The sequence below is a fragment of the Macrobrachium rosenbergii genome, chromosome 3 (assembly GCF_040412425.1).
Source record: "Macrobrachium rosenbergii isolate ZJJX-2024 chromosome 3, ASM4041242v1, whole genome shotgun sequence".
In the NCBI taxonomy this organism is placed as follows: Eukaryota; Metazoa; Arthropoda; class Malacostraca; order Decapoda; family Palaemonidae; genus Macrobrachium; species Macrobrachium rosenbergii.
Genome location: NC_089743.1, coordinates 5,479,112 through 5,505,145, shown reverse-complemented (window position 1 = coordinate 5,505,145; position 26,034 = coordinate 5,479,112). Strand labels below are relative to the sequence as shown.

The 26,034-nt window shown below is 40.0% G+C and overlaps 1 protein-coding gene across 7 annotated transcripts in view; it reads left to right on the top strand.

The window, feature by feature from the left end:
- LOC136852142 (protein prune homolog 2-like) overlaps positions 1 to 26,034 on the top strand; it is a 207,632-nt gene that overhangs the window by 131,379 nt on the left and 50,219 nt on the right. For all 7 annotated transcript variants that reach the window (XM_067126608.1, XM_067126601.1, XM_067126632.1 and 4 more), the window contains 3 exons: positions 13,605 to 13,832; positions 15,568 to 15,689; positions 22,931 to 23,070. In XM_067126608.1, coding sequence (XP_066982709.1) covers positions 13,605 to 13,832; positions 15,568 to 15,689; positions 22,931 to 23,070 — 490 coding nt within the window. The remainder of the gene's footprint in view (positions 1 to 13,604; positions 13,833 to 15,567; positions 15,690 to 22,930; positions 23,071 to 26,034) is intronic.

Sequence of the window (26,034 nt, the reverse complement as noted above, 5' to 3'; positions counted from 1 at the left end):
TCCAATGTTCCAATTCCCCTTCCTCAACTTCGTTTCCTACACTCCAACCCCCTTTCCCGATTTACTTTCTAACATTCCAACCCCCCTTCCCCAACTTCGTTTCCTACACTCCAACCAACCTTCCCGGATTTACTTTCCAACACTCCAACCCCCTTTCCCTGATTTACTTTCCAACACTCCAACCCCCTTCCCCGACTTCGTTTCCTACACTCCAACCCCTACCCCAATTTACTTTCCAACACTCCAACCCCCTTCCCCAACTTTGTTTCCTAGACTCCAACCCCTTCCCAATTTACTTTCCAACACTCTAACCCCTTCCTGACTTCATTTCCTACACTCCAACCCCCTTCCCAGTTTACTTTCCAACACTTCAACCCCCTTCCCCAATTTCGTTTCCTACACTCCAACCCCCTTCCCGGATTTACTTTCCAACATTCCAACCCCCTTTTCCCGATTTTGTTTCCTACGCTCCAGCCAGTCTTCCCCGATTTACTTTCCAACAATTTCGTTTCCTACACCAATCCCCCTTCCCTGATTTACTTTCCAACACTCCAACCTCCCTTCCCCAATTTTGTTTCCTACACTCCAACCCCCTTTCCCTGATTTCGTTTCCTACACCAACCCCCTTCCCTGATTTACTTTCCCACACTCCAACCCCCTCTCCATGATTTCGTTTCCTACACCAACCCCCCTTCCCCAATTTACTTTCCAACAATCCAGCCCCCTTCCCCGATTTAGTTTCCCTCAATCCAACCACCCTTCCCTGATTTACTTTCCAATGATTTCGTTTCCTACACCAACGCCCCTTCCCTGATTTACTTTCCAACACTCCAACCCCCCTTCCCCAATTTAGTTTCCTAGACTCAACCCCCTTCCCCGATTTCGTTTCCACACTCTAACCACCCTTCCCGAATTACTTTCCAACGATTTCGTTTCTACTCCAACCCCCTTCCTGATTTACTTTCCAACAATCTAACCCCTTCCCCTATTCAGTTTCCTACACTCCAACCCCCCTTCCCCGATTTCATTTCCTACACTCCAACCACCCTTCCCCGATTTACTTTCCAACACTCCAACCCCCCTTCCCCAATTTCATTTCCTACACTCTAACCCCCCTTCCCCGGTTTCATTTCCTACACTCCAACCACCCTTCCCCGATTTACTTTCCAACACTCCAACCCCCCTTCCCCAATTTTGTTTCCTACACTCCAACCCCGCTTCCCCAATTTACTTTGCAACACTCCAACCCCCTTCCCTGATTTACTTTGCAACACTCCAACCCCCCTTCCCCAATTTTGTTTCCTACACTCCAACCCCCTTCCCCAGTTTCGTTTCCTACACTCCAACCACCCTTCCCCGATTTACTTTCCAACACTCCAACCCCCTTCCCCAATTTCTTTTCCTACGCTCCAACCCCCCTTCCCCAATTTACTTTCCAACACTACAACCCCCTTCCTCAATTTTGTTTCCTACACCAACCCCCTGTCCCCTATTTACTTTCCAACACTACAACCCCCATTCCTCAATTTTGTTTCCTACACCAACCCCCTGTCCCCTATTTACTTTCCAACACTCCAACCCCCCTTCCCTGATTTACTTTCGAACACTCCAACCCCTCATACCCAATTTCATTTCCTACACTCCAACCCCCTTCCCCAATTTTGTTTCTTACACCAACCCCCCTTCCCCAATTTACTTTCCAACACTCCAACCCCTTCCCAATTTACTATCCAACAATCCAACCCCCTTTCCCCAGTTTTGTTTCCTACACTCCAACCCCTCTTCCAAAATATACTTCCCAACACTCCAACCCCCTTTCCTTGATTTACTTTCCAATACTCCAAGCCCCCTTCCCCTATTTACTATTCAACAATCCAATCCCCTTTCCCCAATTTTGTTTCCTACACTCCAACCCCCTTCCCCAATTTACTTTCCAACACTCCATCCCCCTTTCCCCGATTTACTTTCCAACAGTCCAACCCCATTCCCCAATTTCGTTTCGTACACTTCAACCCTACTTTCCAAATTTTGTTTCCTACACAACCCCTTTCCCCGATTTACTTTTCAACACTCCAACCCCCCCCCCTTCCCCGATTTCGTTTCCTACACTCCAACCCCCCTTGCCCAATTTACTTTCCAACATTCCAACCCCCTTTCTGTGATTTAATTTCCAACACTCCAACCCCCCTTCCCCAATTTTGTTTCTTACACTCCAAACCCCTTCCCCTATTTACTTTTTCTACACTCCAACCCCTTCCCCGATGTACTTTCCAGCACCCCAAGCCCCCTTCCCCAATTTTGTTTCCTACACTCCAACACCCCCTTCCCTAATTTCGTTTCCTACACTCTAACCCCTTCCCAATTTCCTTTCCAACACTCCAACCCCCTTCTCTGATTTTGTTTCCTACACTCCAACCCCCCTTCCCTGATTTACTTTCCAACACTCTAACCCCCTCCCCATCTTCGTTTCCTACACTCTAACCCCTTCCCCAATTTACTTTCCAACATTCCAACCCCCCTTCCCCAACTTTGTTTCCTACACTCCAACCCCCTTCCCCGATTTACTTTGCAACATTTTAACCCCCCTTCCCCAATTTCATTTCCTACACTCCAACAACCCTTCCCCGATTTACTTTCCAAAACTCCAACCCCCTTTCCCTGATTTACTTTCCAACACTCCAACCCCCTTCCCCGTTTTCGTTTCGTACACTCCAGCCCCCTTCCCCGATTTACTTTCCAACACTCCAACCCCCCTTCCACGACTTCGTATCTTACACCAACCACCTTCCCCAATTTACTTTTCAACACTTCAACCCATCTTCCCTGACTTTGTTTTCAACCCATCTTCCCTGACTTTGTTTCCTACACTCGAACCCCCTTCCCCAATTTACTTTCCAACACTCCAACCCTCCTTCCCCGGTTTCGTTTCCTACACTCCAACCCCCTTCCCCAACCTCGTTTCCTACACTCCAACCCCCTTCCCCGATTTTGTTTCCTACACTCCAACCCCCTTCCCCGATTTACTTTGCAACATTCCAACCCCCCTTCTCCGACTTCATTTACCACACTCCAACCCCCTTCCCCAATTTACTTTCCAACACTCCAACCCCCCTAACCCGACTTCGTTTCCTACACTCCAACCCCATTCCCCAATTTACTTTGCAACATTCCAACCTCCCTTACCCGATTTACTTTCTGACACTTCAACTCCCCTTCCTCGATTTCTGTTCCATCACTCCAACCCCCCTTTGCTGATTTACTTCACAACACTGCAACACCTTTCCCAATTTACTTTCCAACCCTCCGACCTCCCCTTCCCCAATTTACTTTCCAACACTCCAACCCCTTTCCCCGATTTACTTTCCAACATGCCAATCCCCCGTCCCCGATTTCATTTCCTACTCTCCAACCTCCCTTCCCCGATTTACTTTCCAACATTCCAACCCCCTTCCCCAGTTTTGTTTCCTACACTCCAACCTCCCTTCCCGAAATTACTTTCCAACACTCCAACCCCTTTTCCCAATTTACTTTCCAACACTCCAACCCCCCTTCCCCAATTTTGTTTCCTACACTCCAACCTCCCTTCCCCGATTTACTTTCCAACACTCCAACCCCATTCCCCGATTTACTTTCCAACTCTCCAACCTGTTTCCCCGATTTACTTTCCAACACTCCAACCACTTTCCCCAGTTTACTTTCCAACACTCCAACCCCCTTCCCCAATTTTGTTTCCTACACCAACCCCCCTCCCCAATTTCATTTCGTACACTCCAACCCTCTTCCCTGATTTACTTTCCAACAGTCCAACCCCCCTTTCCCCGATTTCGTTTCCTATACTAACCCTGCTTCCCCGACTTACTTTCCAACACTCCAACCCCCTTTTCCCAGATTTCGTTTTCTACACCAACCCCCTTCCCTGATTTACTTTCCAACACTCCAACCCCCTTTTCCCCGATTTCGTTTCTTACACCAACCCCCCTTCCCCAATTTTGTTTCCTACACTCCAACCCCCTTCCCCGATTTACTTTCCATCATTCCAACCCCCCTTCCCCAATTTTGTTTCATACACTCCAACCAACCTTCCCCGTTTTAGTTTCCAACACTCCAACCCCCTTTCCCCGATTTCGTTTCCTACACCAACCCCCTTCCATGATTTACCTTCCAACGCTCCAACTCCCTTTCCCCAATTTCATTTCCTACACCAACCCCCCTTCCCCAGTTTACTTTCCAACACTCCAACCCCCTCTCCCAATTCAACCCCCTCTCCCAATTTTGTTTCCTACACTCCAACCCCCTTCCGTGATTCACTTTCCAACACTCCAACACCCCTTACCCAACTTTGTTTCCTACACTCCAACCCCCCTTCCCCAATTTACTTTCCAACGCTCCAGCCCCCTTCCCCAATTTACTTTCCAATGCTCCAACCCCTTCCCCTGATATACTTTCCAATACTCCAACCCCCTTTCCCGATTTCGTTTCTTACGCCCAACCCCTTCCCAATTTCGTTAACTACACCAACCCCCTTCCCCGATTTACTTTCCAACAATCCAACCCCCTTTTCACGATTTTGTTTCCTACGCTCCAGCCACCCTTCCCCGATTTACTTTCCAACGATTTCGTTTCCTACATCAACACCTCTTCCCTGATTTACTTTCCAACACTCCAACCCCAATTCCCCAATTTTGTTTCCTACACTCCAACCCCTTTCCTGATTTCGTTTCCTACACCAACCCCTTCCCTGATTTACCTTCCAACACTCCAACCCCTTTCCCAATTTCATTTCCTACACCAACCCCTTCCCCAATTTACTTTCCAATACTCCAACCCCCTCCCAATTTTGTTTCCTACAATCCAACCCCCTTCCCTGATTTACTTTCCAACACTCCAACCCCTTTCCCTGATTTACTTTCCAACACTCCAACCCCCCTTCCCCAATTTTGTTTTGTACACTCCAACCCCCCTTCCCCAATTATGTTTCGTACACCCCAACCCCGTTCCCCGATTTCGTTTCCTACACTCAACCAACCTTCCCCAATTTAGTTTCCAACACTCCAACCCCTGATTTCGTTTTCTACACCAACCCCCTTCCCTGATTTACCTTCCAACACTCTAACCCCTTTCCAATTTCATTTCCTACACCAACCCCCCTTCCCCAATTTACTTTCCAACACTCCAACCCCCCCTCTCCCAATTTTGTTTCCTACACTCCAACCCCCTTCCCTAATTTACTTTCCAACCTTCCAACCCCCCTTACCCAATTTTGTTTCCTACACTCCAACCCCCCTTCCCCAATTTACTTTCCAACACTCCAACCCCCCTTCCCTGATATACTTTCCAACACTCCAACCCCCCTTTCCCGATTTCGTTTCCTACATTCCAATCCCCTTCCCCAATTTCGTTTCCTACACCAACCCCGCTTCCCCGATTTACTTTCCAACAATCCAACCCCCTTTTCCCGATTTTGTTTCTTACGCTCCAGCCACCGAATTACTTTCCAACGATTTCGTTTCCTACACCAACACCCCTTCCCTGATTTACTTTCCAACACTCCAACCCCAATTCCCCAATTTTTTTCCTACACTCCAACCCCCATTCCCCGATTTACTTTCCTACACTCCAACCACCCTTCCCCGATTTACTTTCCAACGATTTCATTTCCTACACCAACCCCCTTCCCTGATTTACTTTCCAGCACTCCAACCCCTACCCCAATTTGGTTTCCTGCACTCCAACCCCTACCCCAATTTGGTTTCCTGCACTCCAACCCCGCCTTCCTGATTTTGTTTCCAACACTCCAACCACCCTTCCTGATTTACTTTCCCACATTCCAACCCCCCTTCCCCAATTTTGTTTCGTAAACTCAACCCCCTTCCCCGATTTACTTTCCAACACTCCAACCCCCCTTTAGCAATTTATTTTCCAACACTCCAACCCTCTTACCCGATTTCATTTCCTACACTCCAACCCCCTTCCCAATTTTGTTTCCTACACCAACCCCCTTCCCCCGATTTACTTTTCAACACTCCAAGCCCCCTTCCCCAATTTACTTTCTAACACTCCAACCCCCTTTCCCCGATTTCGTTTTGTACACTCCAACCCCCTTCCCCGATTTACTTTCCAACACTCCAACCCCCTTTCCTTGATTTACTTTCCAACACTCCAACCCCCTTTCCCTGATTTTGTTGCCTACACTCCAACTCCCCTTCCCCGGTTAACTTTCCAACACTCCAACCCCCTTTCCCCGATTTACTTTCCAACACTCCAACCCTTCTTCCCCAATTTCATTTCCTACACTCCAGCCCCCTTCCCCAATTTTGTTTCCTACATAACACCTCTTCCCTGATTTACTTTCTAACACTCCAAGCCCCCTTCCCCGATTTACTTTCCAACACCCCAACCCCTCTTGCCCGATTTCGTTTCCAACACTCCAGCCCCCATTCCTCAATTTTGTTTCCTATACCAACCCCCCTTCCCCGATTTACTTTCCAACACTCCAAGCCCCTTCCCGATTTACTTTCCAACACTCCAACCCCCTTTCCCCAACTTCATTTCCTACACTCCAACCCCCCCTTCCCTGATTTACTTTCCAACACTCCAACCCCCCTTCCCCGATTTATTTTCGAACACTCCAACCCCCTTCCCCAATTTCATTCCCTACACTCCAACCCCCCTTCTCGAATTTCGTTTCCTACACAACCCCCTTCCCCGGTTTACTTTCCAACACTCCAACCCCCTTGCCCGATTTACTTTCCATCATTCCAACCCCCTTCCCCAATTTACTTTCCAACACTCCAACCCCCCTTCCCTGATTTTGTTTCCTACACTCCAACTGCCCTTCCCGAATTTTGTTTCCTAAATCAACTTCCTTCCCTGATTTACTTTCCATCACTCCAACCCCCTTCCCCAATTTCGTTTCCACCAACCGCCCCCCAATTTACTTTCCAACACTCCAACCCCCTTTCCCCGATTTACGCTCCAACATTCCAACCCCCTCTCTCCGATTTACTTTCCAACAGTACAAGCCCCCTTCCCCAAATTCTTTTTCTACACTCCAACCTCTTCCCCGATTTACTTTCTAACACTCTAACCCCCTTCCCCAATTTCGTTTCCTACACTCCAACCCCCCCTTCCCCAATATACTTTCCAACACTCCAACCCCCTTCCCTGCTTTTGTTTCCTACACTCCAAACCCCCTTCCCCGATTTACTTTCCAACACTAACCATCCTTCCCCGATTTCGTTTCCTATACTCCAACCCCTCTTCCCTGATTTACTTTCCAACACTCCAACCCCCCTTCCCCAATTTCGTTTCCTACACTCCAACCCCCTTGCCCGATTTACTTTCCAACACTCCAACCCCCTTCCCCGATTTCATTTCCTACACTCCAATCCCCCTTCCCCAATTTACTCTCCAACACTCAACCCCCTTCCCCGATTCACTCTCCAACACTCCAACCCCCTTCCCTGATTTATTTTCCAACGCTCCAACCCACCTTCCCTGATTTACTCTGCGGCACTCCAACCCCCCTTGCCCGATTCACTCTCCAACACTCCAACCCCCCTTGCCCGATTCACTCTCCAACACTCCAACACCCCCTTCCCCAATTTCGTTTCCTACACTCCAACCCCCCTTCCCCGATTTCGTTTCCTGCACTCCAACCCTTCTTCCCCAATTTATTTTCCAACATTCCAATCCCCTCTTCCATGATTTATTTTCTAACATTCCAACCCTCCCCAATTTACTTAACAACATTCCAACCCCCCCCTTCCCCAGATTTATTTTCCAACACTCCAACCCCTCCTTCCCCGATTTCCTTTCCAACACTCCAACCCCCCTTCCCCGATTTACTTTCCAACACTCCAACCTCCCTTCCCCAATATACTTTCCATCATTCCAACTCCCTCTTCCCCTATTTCCTTTCCAACAATGCAGCTTCAATTTGATTCCTGAAATGTGAGTTTTGTTTTGAGTGACGATGCTGAAGGTTCCGCTCTTGATCTTTGAAAGCAGCTCTTTTTGAAGACTTCAGAGAGACCGTTAACCCCAGGATACGATAGAGACAATTGTAGCCTGACAGCATTGAAAATAGAGTGGGTGACATCGTGGCGATTTGTAACTAATATCTCAATGCTGATGGGTAAATAGGCAGCAAATAGGCGGATAAATCAGACGAGAGAGAGAGAGAGAGAGAGAGAGAGAGAGAGAGAGAGAGAGAGAGGTTTTGCTTGTAAGAAAGGTACTATGCAGTATATTGTGCATTAATTAGTGTTTGTCTTGATTGTTGTTGTGCTGAATGATAATTTTTAACATTTATTACTAATGAGAGCTAAAGCTTCCACCATTATTATTATTATTATTATTATTATTATTATTATTATTATTATTATTATTATTATTATTATTATTATTATTATTATTATTGAATTTTTTAAAAGAAATATAAGGTCCACGCATATTATTCTGAAATTCCTAGCATGCCTCTGATCAAACATTTTATTACCAGTTGATTTACTTACTCTTGGCTGTTGCGTATATTGTTTTGGGTTATAATATGTTCCTATATTTGCACATTTAGATGTGTTTTGCATCTTTGATATCTAGAAACATATTTTTCTTTTTTTATACTGGCCTTTGGTTTTCCTTCTAGAAATCTGATTTGGAAGATCTTCACTTACTGGTATTTTTTGGTGTGAGTTTTGATGATTTTTGGTGGTTAAATATATATATATATATATATATATATATATATATATATATATATATATATATATATATATATATATATATATATATATATATATATATTTGTATATATATATATATATATATATATATATGTATATATATAGTTTGTGTTGTGTAGTGATACGGCACTGACCTTGTATTTGCAAAGTTCTTTGTTTACGTCCGCCCTACTTGCCACTGGTCTTTCCAGCAGTGAGTGGGTGGATGCCCGCAGAAGCTGAGACTCAAAAAAGAGACGAAACTGCAACCTCATCTCTTTGGAGAACAAAATAAAAAAAGGAACTGAAAACCGAATTGCTATACTCTCATGGCTCCCGAAGGGGATAGTGCTGCCAGTGGTGCACTGTAGGCATTACGAAAGGTACTTTGCAGCGTCCTTTTGGCCCCAGCTGCACCCACTTTTTTATCCATTTTACTTTACCTCCTTTTCCACTTCCTTTCTTTAATCTTGCTCTCCTACCATTCCAACTCCCTCTTTTTCACTTTTCTAAACAGTGAATTGTTGAAAGTGCCGCAGAGCTTGGCATTATAGTCAAATTTTTATAAATCATTTGTAGTGTACCTCTTGGCATTACATTTCCAAATGGGAAGATTGCATATGTTAAAAATCATATGCGCGATCACGCGCATACACAGATACACTCACACACACACACACACACACAAAGACATTATACATTATATATATATATATATATATATATATATATATATATATATATATATATATATATATATATATATATATACACACACATATATGTATGCTAGCTGACCAACCCAGCGCTGCCCAGGAAAACTCTTAATGACAACTGATAAACTCTCTCTCTCTCTCTCTCTCTCTCTCTCCTGTTAAGATAGTTGCTTGAATTACATTGCCTAGCAATTTTGACATTTTATATTTCACCCCTTCTCTCCCCCCATTCCCATCGGGACTGAACTTGGACTTGAAGGGCATCCCAAGTGTCACTATTCACTTCAGCGATCTTGAAAACTGTGGATTACACGCAAATATCTGTTGTTTTCAGTTATTTTTTATGTCATCCCCCTCCCACCCCCACTGCCTTTGGTGCCAATGATGTCTGTCCCCACAGTAATCTTTTCCAGATAGTAAGTCACATGTATACCGAAATTAGGTATGATAAACATGCAGAATTATTTGTTTACTAATTCTACAGACAGAACCAGCCTGTTTCAGGGAAGCCCTTTCCACCCCCACCCCTTTCGGTGCCCTTGGGTGCTAGTGATGTCTTACCCCACAGTATTCTTTTACAGACAGTAAGTTACATTTATACCAAGTTTGGTTGAAATTGCTCAATGCATTTCAGAGTTATTCTGTAACATACACATACATACATCATTTTTATTTTATGTGTATATATATATATATATATATATATATATATATATATATATATATATATATATATATATATATATATATATATATATAAATATATTTAATATATATATTACTTACAATGTGGTTTATTCATTGATGAATTACAAGAAATTAGAAGGAGTTTATTTTAAATTATGATGATGATAATTTATGAAATACGTTGGTGTTAGGCCATAATGGAAGGCAATCGTCAATCAAGTAATACCGTCAACTTGATGAATTGTTTGTTTCGCGAGTCAGTGAGTGAAGGGATGAATCGGGTGTTAGGTATTTGTTTATCAGTTAGCCCAGGGTTTGATGAGGTGTTTTTAAGATTCCTCATGATGATATACAATTATGATTAGTAGATATAAGTTTCATATATACATGTTTGCACATATACGTTTAAGAATATTTTTTTGTATTTTATGTTGTCGTTGGAAATGTATCCTCGTTACAAATTGATTAGAATTTCCGTGATCATGACAGAGATTAAATCACCATCAATTGTTCAGTCATTCCCAAGTCTTTCAGCTACTTAGCCACTGTGTGTCGTTCCCAAGATCCTCGAATAGCGCTTTGTGTCCGGAGATGTCCATTGCCTTTTTGCCAATGATTCATGAATCAACCAATTCTTCACGAATGTAGCAGTTGGACTTGGCGCTTTTATCCAGCCTCAGGAACCTTCTGGCAGAATGTCGCATCATTCACTTGTGAATATTGCACATGAATATCAGTACTCAACCAGTAAATCGCAGATCTTCATTTGAGTTCCACACCACTTAACTAATCAGCCATGAATCTTGGAGTTGAATGTTGAAGTTTTTCTGACATGTCATGCACAAATCTCACAGCTGACTGTTGCAACACATCCAGTCAGGTACAAAACTTCTAATTGAGTTCTGCTGTGCAACACTCACCTAATCGATCAGTCACAAGGATTTCAGTTGATTTTCATGACACTTAATCTGTCACAAATATTTCACTTGAATGTCGAAGCACTTAACTGGCACTCAACAAAAGTGTCGAAAGTTTACTTGAATGACACATCATTCAACCACATTCTCAGTCTGCATATGAGTGTTGGAGCACTTAAACAGTTTAGTGTTGCAAAGTACTAACCAGGCAGTCAAAAATCTTGCAGATGATTTTAGCATGATTTTATCAATCATTCACGAATATTTCGAATGTCACTGTACTTAGGTAATCAGTTTTAATCAAATATTGCGAGACTTGACTGATAAGTCAAGAATGTTTCAGTTGACAGTCACAGCGTTTAACCAGATATACAAATCTAGATTGTTAAATCAGTCGATGATTTTCCTGTGAAGTTTTTCCACACTAGTTTTATCAGTCAAATAATTCAGTGCAAAGTTGTGGCACTTGAACAATAATGGATCTTCCAGTTGCATTTTATAATACTTAAATAGTCGGGAATTTTCGTGCAGTTTTTCAGCACTTCAATAATTAGTCAATATTTTAATTGAATGTTACCACACGTGACCAGCCAGTCTTAAATCTCCTAGAAGAGTTTTTCGACATTTAATGTCAATAACCTTTGGGTTTTTGTCATTGTTTTTGAAATGTCACGACTTTTAACAAGTCACTCACGAATCCTCCAGTTGAGAGCCGTACATTGAACCATGTCATGAATATTATTCAGGTTAATTTGTGCAGTAATTAAATAGTCGGCAGAGATTTTTCAGACGAGTTTCTTGTGAATCTTCTTTTGAAACGGTCATGAATCATTTTTTCATGATTCATGCATTTTATTCGTCATGTTTAATCTCGGTTGAATCAGTCAGTCAGCCGTGAATTGTAAAAAGTTAAGTATATCTTAGTTTAACCAGACCACTGAGCTGGTTAACAGCTCTCCTAGGGCTGGCCCGAAGGATTAGATTTATTTTACGTGAATTGTGTCAATAAGAAAGATCAGTCCCGACTAATCAGTTCAGTGATTCACCCAATCAGGTCTGAATTAGTTCTGTTCATCCACTCGCCCAATTTTACACAATTCATGTTGTTACGTAGCAAAATAGATTATTTTGGAGATAGTGGGAAGCTGAGAACGCATTGCTATATTTTTTTCAAATGATTATTGCTCATGTACACATTTACATGAAGCATCATTTTGATATGCAAGGTTCCACTTGAACAGAGAGACCATCTTTGGAAAGAGGAAAAACAATTCTTTTTATTTATAGCATCATTAATAAAGCCCATAAATGTTTTGCCAAACCTAAGATTCTTTACCGAGTGTTATAACCTTATAAGTGAACCTATTTACCTTTATAGCCTCATAAGTGAACCTATTTACCTTTATAACCTCAAAAGTGAACCTATTGACCTTTATAACCTCAGAAGTGAACCTATTTACCGTTGTAACCTCAGAAGTGAACCTATTTACCTTTATAACCTCAGAAGTGAACCTGTCTACCTGTATAACCTCAGAAGTGAACCTGTTTACCTTTATAACCTCAGAAGTGAACCTATTTACCTTTATAACCTCAGAAGTGAACCTATTTACCTTTATAACCTCAGAAGTGAACCTGTTTACCTTTATAACCTCAGAAGTGAACCTGTTTACCTTTATAACCTCAGAAGTGAACCTGTTTACCTTTATAACCTCAGAAGTGAACCTGTTTACCTTTATAACCTCAGAAGTGAACCTGTTAACCTCAGAAATGAACCTGTTTACCTTTATAACCTCAGAAGTGAACCTGTTTACCTTTATAACCTCAGAAGTGAACCTGTGTACCTTTATAACCTCAGAAGTGAACCTGTTTACCTTTATAACCTCAGAAGTGAACCTGTTTACCTTTATAACCTCAGAAATGAACCTGTTTACCTTTATAACCTCAGAAGTGAACCTATTTACCTTGCAGCTGAAACTAACTCCTGTCCTTCGGTTTGTTGAGGATTATTTATAATGATTCAGTGTACATTGTGTCTCAGCATTTACATGTGTCCTATACATAAATGTGTATGTATATACAGTATATATATATATATATATATATATGTATTTATATATGTATATACAATCATGAAGCTACATATGTCGCTTAATATCAAATTCACGCTACCTCGGGAGTATCCCAATAGGGAATTCCATTTATCACTTATAAATTCCCCTTCAGTGATAATTCCCTATCGGGATACCCCCGAGGTAGCGTGAATTTGATATTAAGCGACATTTGTAGCTTCATGATTGTATATAAATCACGGTGTGATAAAAATTTCATATCATATATATATATATATATATATATATATATATATATATATATATATATATATATATATATATATATATATATATATATATATATATATATATTTATTTATATATATGAATGTATACACTACATATTCAGATATCTCTATGCAAATTTCATTACAGTAAATAGATATAGGTGTGTGTGTATGAGTCAGAGCGCTTCAGAACCCAATAAACTTTGAATTGACCACCTTGCAGAGCGCCCTTCCACTCTTGAAGTCAACCGGAAGAAACGACTGACCGTGACGGAGGAGCTCCTGACGGTGGCTGTGGACGACGACCAACACTCCATATCGTCGCTAAGTCAACACAGTGAAGATGATGACGACGACGATGCCCAGATGTTCTCGCATGATGAGTTTACTGATATGTTGACGCCAGACGACATCGACACGCCAGACGAGCTTGAGGAATCCATTATGGAGAGTAAGTCATCAAGGAGAATGACCGAGCAAATTGAATCGTAAGGGAAGTTGCTTTAATAATATCTTACACAAATGAAATGTTAAGTCTCGCTACTTGTTTTGATTTTTGTATCTTGGTTTTTTTTTTTTTTTCCTTTCACATGGGAAGTAAGTTCATGGAATATTTCATTAGAAAGAGAGCTAGCATCCATTTCTAGTCATTTTTCATTCACTGATACCAGAGGAAGTTTAAGGCTTTTGTTTCACTATTCATTTCTTCATCATGGAAATTGAATACGAAGGAGAGTTATGGGATAGCCAGTGTGATGAAAGTTAACAGGGCGACAGAGGGAATTAAGTTGATCGCTTTAATACAAAAGGGAACACAACAACCACTTAGGAATTTGTCACTTGACCCCCACCCAGAAGGAAGACACTGAGATTTGACGGAAAGTTTATCATGGAGGAGAGCAAAGAACGAGAATGGAGTGGTGGAAGACGTATCAGGGAAAACCCTACTGATTTAGTTGTATAAGAGGAAGTTTGCGGAAAGACTCGAGTCAGGCGATGACATCATGTTTTGTGGATAGGCAATCTCCTTGCAGTTCCCCAGCTCGATGCATTTGTTTTTGTCATTATGACAGTATGGCGGTTTCACTGTACAATAAGTATGGGTTTTTGGTCTCAAAACACTGGTACTATGATATTTTTGTGTAGAAACATTATTTTTATTTCATTAGTTTAGAACTTTGGACAGTGTCGTCTGGCTGAAATTTCATATTTTCCCCATGATAAGATTTGCTTTGCTTGCTTTGTTGTGCTATAGCTCTTTGACCTCAACTGCTCAAAATTTGAGCCCAAAAATACCTCCCCTAAGGAAAGCATCCAAGGTATCTAGCCTATGTGTCAGCAGGGCGTGCAGGGAGACGTTAGTGGTCTGGTCTTTCAATACATTTTTGGTCTTTCGTGAGTCTCATAGGTCTGTAGTACTTGCATTGCCATTTTTTATTGTCAGGATTTACCGGGACTGAATGGTAATGTATTTAAGGTTCAAGTTTTTAGTCATATGAGGGGCTTCTAGCTTATTGAACAATTCGTATACAGTATTGACACTAGTTTTTAAGTACTGGTAAGAAGAATACCAGACAACATAAATTGAAAAATTAGAGAAGGACAAGACTGTAAAACTATAAAGTTTATTACATGAGTTTCCCTCTGTACATTTTTGGCAAAATTGATATGTTCATATAAATTAATACTTTCAAAAACAATTCTTTGTTTTATTGGTACACAAAGTCTCCCAAGTGAGAGAAATGGCTACCCTTGTTTACCTGACATTGAAGAATTATGAACGGTAATATCCATTTTTTTTAACAATCATAGGTTTATATTAGATCTAATTTGTCTTGACTTCACGGGCTATTAATTTTTTTTTCACCACTTCTTTTTGTTAGGATATATACTAAATCTCAGCAGAATTAAATGGAATTTTGAGTAATCTTTCACTTCAGAATTAGTTATTGCTATATAAATAAGCTTAATCCATTGTTCCTTTAAATGCACTTTATGAACAGTCCCTTATCTTCATTGTATGGCATTAGCCAAAACACTTTTTTTTATATTATCAGTACTCATCTATTATAGGACTTAGCCCAGATATCCTACAAAGAAACCCAGTTTTCGTATCTTTCCGAAGCTGCAGGTTTGGGAGTGTACATCTTTTTATGAATTTTTCCATTTTCTTCCCCTCACACAAGGACTTGGGCCCCAACCAACCATAGACCCTGTACCAGAGTACACGGCAACTCAGGAAGCAAGTGAAGAGAGATCTTGGCGATCAGTCGTCATCTCCGGCATTGAACGCCGGATTGATATGAAAGTGAGTATAAAACTGTACTGTAGAGTAAATTTCTCTCTCTCTCTCTCTCTCTCTCTCTCTCTCTCTCTCTCTCTCTCTCTCTCTCTCTCTCTCTCTCTCTCTTGTTTCTTTGGGGCATCTTTACCATTATAGTACTCTCTCTCTCTCTCTCTCTCTCTCTCTCTCTCTCTCTCTCTCTCTCTCTCTCTCTCTCTCTCTCTCTCTCTGTCAGGTTATAAACATGTGTATATAGAACAGGTTTTGGTAGCTGCTGTGAGCCCTCAAAGGAGGTACTCTTATGGTCCCACTGCAGCTCCATAAGACAGACTTGATAATATCAAGAATTTCCTCATCGTTGGACTAGGCCAGTATAGTACCATTTTTGGTACAGTGATGGAGTATAAATGGACTCAGGGCAGGAAGGTTCTTTATTCTGCCTACAACAGCTACCTAGAAGACTGCGGCGATTCATCCTTTTCCAACTGATTTGACAACAGTGGCACAGGTTGGCCAGGACCTGCCATTACTCGCCAGGTCTGTGAAAGAAAATATCCATGAAGGATTCCTGTTACTTTTTATCAGGGAAGGTGGGAGGGACTCACTGTGCTGCCAAAAATAGGTGTTTCCTGCAACAAAACCCAGTTTTTTTTCATAGTGTAGCCACTGTACATCCACTAAAGAGCATTTAACAGAAATTAATGGGTGACAAAATGATCTAGTTCGTGAGTAAGGAATCCCAACTGCCCAGATAAAAAAAGGCCGTAGTAAAGTCAAGTAAAGGATCACCTTTCCTCTCTAGTCAGGATTCCCTTGATGGATTAACAATAAGGAAGGTTAAAGAACCTGTCTTTGTGTTTATTATATAATTTACCATGAAGGGGTGGAATATAGGATAACTGCTTCTTCCCAGCAATATCTTAGGAGTACCACATCATCATGTGGCCCCCACCATCTGTTCACTAGGGGCCTATGGGGCCATGACTTATACCACCTACTGCCACAGAATGCAGTTGAACCTTTTAAATCTCATGACAGTAATGTTTAAGGAACAGTGTCCCTGATGACCACCCCATAAACTGGATTAGATCTTTACTTTTCATGGCCTGAGTCTGGCTGGAAAGAGACGACCAGTCATGAAGTATATCCAAATGAAGTCCTAGCCGCACAAAATGTCTGTTGGTTGTGAGGTGGGACTGGTCCCAGTTGATCAGGAAACCAGACACTTACCAGTTACGGGCTTCATAAGCACTCCTCTCTGGTGGTCCCCAAAATTAGCCTTTTTATTTGTTTTTGTAGGTATGCCACCAGTTGAATTCTCTCTCGTTCAGCGTTGACAGGTCAAGGATAACTGTCTGTTCAAAGGAGTCCTTATTAGGGACACTGGTAAGACATGCCTTGTAACGAATGAACACTTCTTTCTTTGTGGCTCTCTTCTGGAGAACCTTTTTCATATAATCCTCCAAGGAGCAGTCCAGTCATTGGAAAAACCCCTTTGAGGGATTGGGGAAATACAACCATTGCCACCCCAATCCACAGGAGACAATGCGGTGTCCCCAAAGGGAAGACTTCCACTCCATGTGGTGATGTGAAATAAAGAGGCCCATAAAAGCTATATATGCATTGCCAGTGTATATTTCCGACACTTTTGTATCCCGGATCATTTTGGTAAAATGTTGACAAATGATGTGTAACAATCCTATGTATAAGGGATATGCAAGTGTAGCAGTGTGCCGTTGGTGATATGTAGATGACCGTTGACCCAGGATGGATGGAAAATAGGTTATTCTCTTGTGTTTTGGCCCTAGTTAGCTCCCCGAGTCTAAGACAGAGGTCTGTTCACACGCAGGTGGGCGGAGCTACGCCTACGTCACACACAGAGTGGGTACAGAAAGATTTTCATTTTAATAACGCGATTTACACAGTATTTTTGTAAAAATGTTAAGCAAAATGGAGTAGTTTGATTGTTATTCAAAGTGCAGGAAGGGCAATAAAAGATTTATTTCATTCCTAGAATACTAAACTTTACTATAAAACCAAGAATATAATTAAGAAACAGCTATACTGTATAGCTGAAAAATAAAAATCGTAATATAGCTTACTATTACATATCCAATAGTAAATTCTAAATAGTTGTTTATTGCAAATATATACATGTATCATATAAATTTTCTGAGACCCTTAGTTTCATTCATTTATTTTGTTAACTCAAACAATTTGAGTTTTTCGCCACTTATGTTTTTCACATTTTGGGTCAGGATAGACATTCTAAAGAAAGTTCAGCATCGCACAAAAGACGTTACATCATCTAGTGGCAGAACTACAAATTTCGTGAGTTCACCAACTCCCGGCTGGTAGACACATCATTTCCTCTAATTTTGAATATTTACAGTTGATAATCGTTGGAAAAGAAAAAAATGCTATAACTGGTGACTTACGTTCAACTGAAAACTATTTTTCATTACCTGGAGGGTTAGGTCTAATAATTGGTGGCCTCCAGTCAACTGCAGTTATATCATTTACTGGGCAAAGGACAAGGAGCAAAGGAAATATTACGCAGGTACTGTAAAACATTAACTAGGTCAACCATTTACTCACCAAAGGTAACTTTCGTATTTTAATTCCCTGACCTAAAGTTCATAACTGGTGGCATATGGTCAACTGCAATTATATAATTTACTGAGCAAAGAAACAGATAAAATATTGCCCAGGTACTAAGAAAAGATTAACTAGGTCAAAAATTTATTCGCCCAAGGAAATTTTGGTGTTTCAATTCCCTGGCCCAAAGTTCATAATTGGTGGTATATGGTCAACTGAAATTATAATACTTACTGGGCAAAGGAGCGGAAGAAACTGCACAGGTACTGTATAAAGATTAGATAGGTCAGCAATTTATTCACCTAAGGGAATTTTGGTCTTTTAATACCCCTACCTGAAGTTCTAGTCTAGCAATTATCTTTAAGGTTGAAAACAGAAAAATTCCCTAAACCACGTTGGTGATGTTTGTTAGCGTTATAGCTAATTGGCTGAAATGTTCAGATGTTTAATTGTATAGAAAATAAGTAAATGAGTACTTTCGTAAATATAAAAACTTATTTACATTACATCTCCTCTTTCCCTGTACATCACCCAAAGTCTAAAGAGAAAATCGTGTCATCAAATAATTTGCACCATTTGATTATCAGTGGTAAGAGTAAGCATAGTAAATATTATGTGGTAAATATATGTCATACTGTAATATATTCTACTATATAAATTGATTTATTATGAATAGCCAGCTTTACTTGAATAGAATACCACTACACTTTCCATGTATGCCACCTAAAATCCAAATAGGGAAATCGTGGCATCTAATCATCGTTTATAATATTCACTTATAAATGGTAACAGCAAACGTAGTGACTTAGTAGCAGATATTTGTCATATTGTAATATATTGACAGTATAAAATGATTCATTAAGAACCATCCGCTTCACTTCAAAAGAATGGCAAATTTTAAACTTGTCCTCTGATGCATTGTTGGTATTGCATTGTTACTTAACTGTACACAATGTCTTGGTATCAGAATTCCAAGTAATTCATATTGAAGCTTCCTTGCATAAGCAGTTGATTCAAAATTTAAGCTACAAATCCTTGAAGAATTCGCATTAGTTTGTCATTTCTTTCGTAGTTCTTCATTTTTAGGAACTTTATGAAAATTAAGATCAGTATTTCTATCTGATTTGGAGTTACAGTACATCCATTCAGTGCAGAAATATTCGGTATAATTCTACAATGACAATGACCAAAATGTTCTTGAATGCACAATATAAAATCACAATCGCATTTATACCTCCTCCTTCCTGCTATGTTTCCTTGGCCTGACTGACAGGTAAACAGCCATCCGCTCGCCCTGTAACGTTAGCACGAACTTGATCGAATTTAGGGTCAATTGTGAACAGACTTCTCTTTCGTAGACCGTGGGAATACCTGCTTGAGAAGAGGGCTGATGATTAACTCTTAAGGTGAATCCGATTTCCGGTGTCGTCCTGACGGTTCTTGTTGATTTGACTGACGATGGCAGATTCTAGCATCTTTCTTTTGTACAGACAGCTACTTTTAAAAACCAGCACGCCCCCACTCCAATTATGGTATGGCCCTTATCCCTAATATGTATGAAAATCCCCGAACTCTGAAGCATATAGTACTGATCTTTGTGCTTTATTAATCTTTGCAAGATGGATCCACCAGCCTTCCCAACATAAATCTCATTATGGTCACTGCATGGTATCTTATAACTCTGGAGTTGGCATCTTTTTTTTTTTTAAGTATACGTTAATGAGTAAACCCTTGATGGATTTGGGATAATGAAAAATAAATTAACCGAAAAGAACACAGAGCACAAGCAAAAGCGTGATAACAGAAACGCGTGCTAAGAAGGAATGAGGGTAGGTGGCGCTCAGGTCGTCAGGTACAGGTCCGGGTGAGTTGCTGCTGGAACGGCTCTTCTCGTACCGGGGGTTATGACATTGGGACATTCTACAGAGTTAGGTCCTGTGGTAGTGGACAAATTCACTCACCCTACTCTATACCGACACCTGTTACATAATAGGTGGTTGCTCTGAGGGTAGTAACCTCAGCATTCCCGTTGGCTTTCTTTCTATTTAGCAATATTTATACTTAGAAATGTGTGCTCTAAGGGACATTTCACCGGGTGACACAGGTCCTCCCCCAGAAATAGATTTTTCCTTTGTCAAAATCCCTTTTTTAGATTTGTTAGATCTGAGGTGTCAGTTGCCTTTTTGATGTTCTCGTCATAAGGAAACTTTATTTGGTCTGTAAAATCAACTTGTATGTTGTTTGTGGGACTTCTGTAGTACAGTATATTTTGTGCACTTTCTTAATAGCCTTCTCAATAATGTACGGTGGGTAGAGCAGTTGAGTTATGTGTTGACTGATCGTATCGAATTCTATTTCTAGGTACTCATGAACATATCCTAATCTCCTGTGAGGAATAGATTGCAGCCAACAATGAATGATCTGTACGGTGACATGGTGGTAGCTAGGAAGTGAACATAAGAAACAGCGAAAGTAGGCTTCCTGTATACTGTGAAAGCTTGCCTACTCTGTTGTCTGACGGTTAATACACGGCTAGGAATAGCAGTTTTCCGCCTTTTGCCCATTGTTTTAATTTTTTTATGGTCAGAACTAGCGAATTTAGTCCATTAAAAAAATTCAGTGAAATCTTCCATGCTATTGTTCCAGAATGTAAAAATAATATCTATGTCTAAGCCAGATCATATTACAGGGTGTGATAGACGACAAAACTTCCCTATGTGCAAGTTCACTAGAAGGGGGGACAGGGCTGCCCATGCTAATCAAACTTTTGTTTGTAAAAATTGCCATTAAAAGAGAAAACAGTATTAGTTACGCAGAGATTAATAATAAGTTTTAGTGTTTTGTCAGTGCCAAAAGGTAAAAGTTCTTCAAATGGTTGTTACTTTCTCTTTAGAGAAGACAGCACCCCTCCGATCGGGACTTTAGTAAATAACGATTCTACTGCAACTAGACTGAGCACCAACGTTGTACTGCACAGCAGCATATGCTTTATATATACTTCTTGCCAAACATCATTTGTCCATACTTTACCAAAGAACAGGGATACAGAAGTAGTAGTGTCCGAAATATATGGCTGGAACGTGTATATACTGTAGTGTTTTATACATATTTATACACAACATATATATTATACATACAACATATGCAGGTATGTATATATAATATACATAATACATATATATATATATGTATGTATATATAATATACAATATATATATAATATGTATATACAGTATATATAACGTGTGTATAACTGAATCACGAAAATATGGAACATGATGAATATATAAACGAAGATAAAATCCACGAAGGAAAGGGAAACACTGGATGCTGCGAGGGCTTTCGACTCTTTCGTCCTTTACTGCTAAGTAAAGGATGAAAGGGTCGAAAGGCCTCGCAGCACTCCAGTGTTTCCCTTTCCTTCGTGGGTTTTATCTTTATTTATATAACGTGTGTGTAAACAATCAAGTGGTATGGTGAGGAAATGGAAGATTTAGTGAAAGAAACAAAGATTATGACAGGTAAAATTGTTTGATGAAAAAGCAGTCCATGCACAGGATGGGCATAATGGTCGCTTGAGAAGTGATCTTGGAATTAAATATGTAAATAGTGATGCTGAACCCAGTGAATGCGATCCAGAGTCACTTAATGAATCTTTTGGATCTGCTGAACATGGACAAGGAAAGAGAGGCAGAGCTGAACTGCAAGAAATAGAAAGGGTTAGGGTGATGCATGTGAAAGTGACGGTTGAGGACACCAGGATGACAGCTGAAGGGTTGAAGACTAGAAAGACAGCAGACACTGAAGGGATTACAAGTGAGATTTTACACCATCATGATTGCGTAAATTGAATGGCTAACGAGGGTTTGTAAGGTTTGTCTTGTTAAGAAGAAAGATGATTGGAAGAGTTACATGGGCTTTACATTACTAACTGTACCAGGGAATGGGTTTTGATGGACGAAATGAAACTAGAGTGCAGATTTATTTGATAGGCAAAGAATATTGTTTTGAGCAGTTTGAAAGTTAATGGTAAAAGCTGTATGTACTTTACATGGACCTAGAAAAATCCCCTTATTTTTTATTGATGGAGGGGCAACGTGGAGGGTGGTAAGTATGGTACGTATATAATTTGAAATCGGTAAGAAGTTTTACTGATGGAAGTAAAGGGTGTGTGTTTGTAGAATCATAGATGAGTTATTTGTTATAAAAGTTGGTGTTAGACAAGGTATAACATTTCTCCATGGCTGTAATCAAACAATAAGGATGGGGTCAGCGATAGTTTTAATCGCCGTAAAGATTTGTAAGAATCACTTTGTAATCTATTTCCAAGTATTCATGTGTTCCCAGACCTGCTTGTACAGTTAATATATGTTTGGACATTACTTTGTGTATTAACACGTTGAGGTTTGTCTCAACAGGGTAAGTTCTCAGTTATAGTCATTTAAAAAATCTTAGCTGTGACTAATAGTCTTCATTTTAATGATTGATTGGTTTTGAAAGTGTATGGATAATTGTTTACATTGGTGTAATACATGAGTTGCTGTTGTATACCCCAGTTTGAAAGAAAATCAGGAGTATCTCTGTAAACTTGCTGTGGCAGATATAACACTGAAGCTCTCCTTTGATTTTTGCACTCATAACTTTCGTCTCTTGCTTTCTCTTTACAGGTGATTGAACCCTACAAAAAGGTGCTGAGCCATGGAGGTTACTTAACTGGGAGCAACGAAGCTATTATTGTTTTCTCTGCCTGTTTCCTACCTGACAGGTCGCGGAAAGACTATGACTATGTCATGGACAACCTTTTCATGTAAGTTTATGGTAGTTCCATTTCTGAATGCTGGAATGGAAAGTCTTCTTGTTTATGACAACCACCTTCCTCTTTAAAGGAACAACTATAAAAAGCATCTTTGCAACAAAATTCCTAGTGTTGTCTTAAACTTTGTATGTTTAATTCATATAATTAATCAACAATTTCATATGTGCATAAAACATAATCACCCATTATTCAGGTACTGGGTTGATCTGACAGATTGTCTTGTCTAATTTTTTGTAATTCAGAACTATTATTTTTTAGGATATATGAATTACTTTGACCCGGCTAAGCAGCGCAGCAAATTATCAAGTCAGATTGAGTTATATTACATGTCGTAGTTTGCACAAACATACATTATATATATATATATATTTATATATATATATATATATATATATATATATATATATATATATATATATATATGATATATATAAATATATATATTGGAAAAAAAATGCTATATATATATATATATAACACTATATATATATATATATATATATATATATATATATATATATATATATATTTATTCTATACCAAACCGCTGACCAATATGCAGTATTATCGTGATTATCCAGATGCACATATGCAGACATCGACACTATTGTCACAACTGATAAAAAAGTCATAATATGGTTGAGCCCAAGGAACCAAAGATCTAAATTTATGATATATGTATAAATATCAAAATATTGGAAAAAATGCTGTGATGGTTGGCAACGCTATGGAGTCAAATGAAATGTTGGTAACATTGCATACACTCATAAACAGAATGAGAGAGAGGATTTAGGAGTGCTGGAGGCCAGGAATTACGTTTCCAAGGTGGAAGGGACAAACACCTGGGTGGCTGGGAGCCTGGGCATCATGGGAGGGGAACAGCGACCATTTATGTATGTAAAAAATGTGCTGAGGTATAGTAATCCAAACCGCGTTGTAGACCAATCTAGACAAAATTTTAAAATTTTATATATATATATATATATATATATATATATATATATATATATATATATATATATATATATATATATATATATATATATATATATAAAATATATATATGTCCTACAACAAGGTCAAATAGGGTCATAATCTCTTTCTGTCACCTCTGTTTTAAGAAGAGTGCTATATCATCTTGCATCTCTAAGATTCTCCTGCTTGCAATGGCCAGCATTGGGTCACCACATTCTTTCTCTCTCGTTGACTCCTTTCACTGTATCTATCCTCAAACAAAGGCCTACTGGACTAAAACGCTGAGATACAAAGCTAGACTTTATTTGCAAATTTAACGAAAGTACTTCAGCAAAAGCTACGGTCATGAAATGGAGTGTCTCGCACCTCATAAAAATGGAAGTCATAACTAGAGGAAACTCAGACTCACAATCAATCGACTTATTGAGTCTAGACCAACCAATATTAGTGACTAACACCCTGGTCACCAAACAGAATAAAAAGGTCATAATTATTCTAGACCAAAATAAATGTCATATAGTATGCTAAAAGAACACCACTTCCAAAATATTTGTCCTCACAGGACTCAACCAGAATTCCTGTCAAAAGAAGCATAACTTCTATTAACACCTGAAATGGTGTATAAAAAAAATAAACTTAAAACGGAAAAATGCATAATGGAGAACAAAGGGGTTTGACTGCAACGTAAAATGGGTATTCCACAGAATGTCTAAAAAGATATAAGTGTTAATGTGTTATCTTACTAGCTTTCTATGGCTGTGGAAACCATCCTCACAGTGGCTCTTATTAGCCACTAAGACAGCTCAAAGAGCGAATCACACCAGCCACAAATCAGAGTGAATGCCCATTGTATTGTTTCTCTTATAATATACACATTAGAGAGTGCATGTATGCACACACTCACTTAATAACCCCTCTCTTGAAGCGTGACAAGACCATCGGGTTCAATGTACGAAGGACTGCGCCTTCTGGCCCCGCAGATATCACAAAGCTTCCATCAGTCTGTCATGTTGTCTCTCTGCATCTTGGCCATGCTCATACGGCACAAATGAACGCATCAGATACCCGCTGTATCTAACTAGGGAAAACACCAACGTCAGCATAAAGACCACCTGCACCGACCCACCTTTTTCACAGGCCAGCAATTAGCCAGCTTTAAATCTTTATATATATATATATATATATATATAATATATATATATATATATATATATATATATATATATATATATATATATATATATATATATATATATATATACATATATATAAGGGATTTTGACAAAGGAAAATCTATTTCTGAGGAGGCCCTGTGTCACCCGGTGAAATTCCTTACTAACACGAATTTCTAGGTATAAATATTGCTAAATATACCAGAGAAAATGCTATCAGGAATGCTGGGGTTACTACCCCCCAGATCGAGCATCTATAATGAAAATAGATGTCGGTATGGGTAAGGGTGAGTGAAGTTATCACTGCCACAGAACCACACTCTGAAGACATCCCAATGACAAAACCCCGGAAGAGCGGAGAGCCGACCCAGCTCCCCACTCACCCCGCCCGCCCGACGGGCGACCCCAGCGCCATCTGAACTCATTCCAGGCTAGCCCCATCCCCAGGCTTGGTATGCCCGTGCAGGGGGGAAAGCTAGGACCTGGGAGGGTCACCAGGTGACACAGGGCCTTTTCTGAGCTCGACCCTGTGTCACCCGGTGAAATCGTAACAGAGAATCACACCAAGACTGTGGAGATGTAAGAAAACAATTATTTAAGGTGATCATGCATAAAAATGCTTACTATAAGAAAATAAGTTTAATTATTTCTCATGAGTAATTCAGAACATCACAACAAAGGAAATTAGAAAAATTAGTTAGGCTAAGCTTATGTAAACATACAATTTGACATGAAAATATAAAGTATGGCAAAAAAAACATGAGAGGAGGTACCAAATTAAGGAGTACAAAATTACAGAAGTACCTCA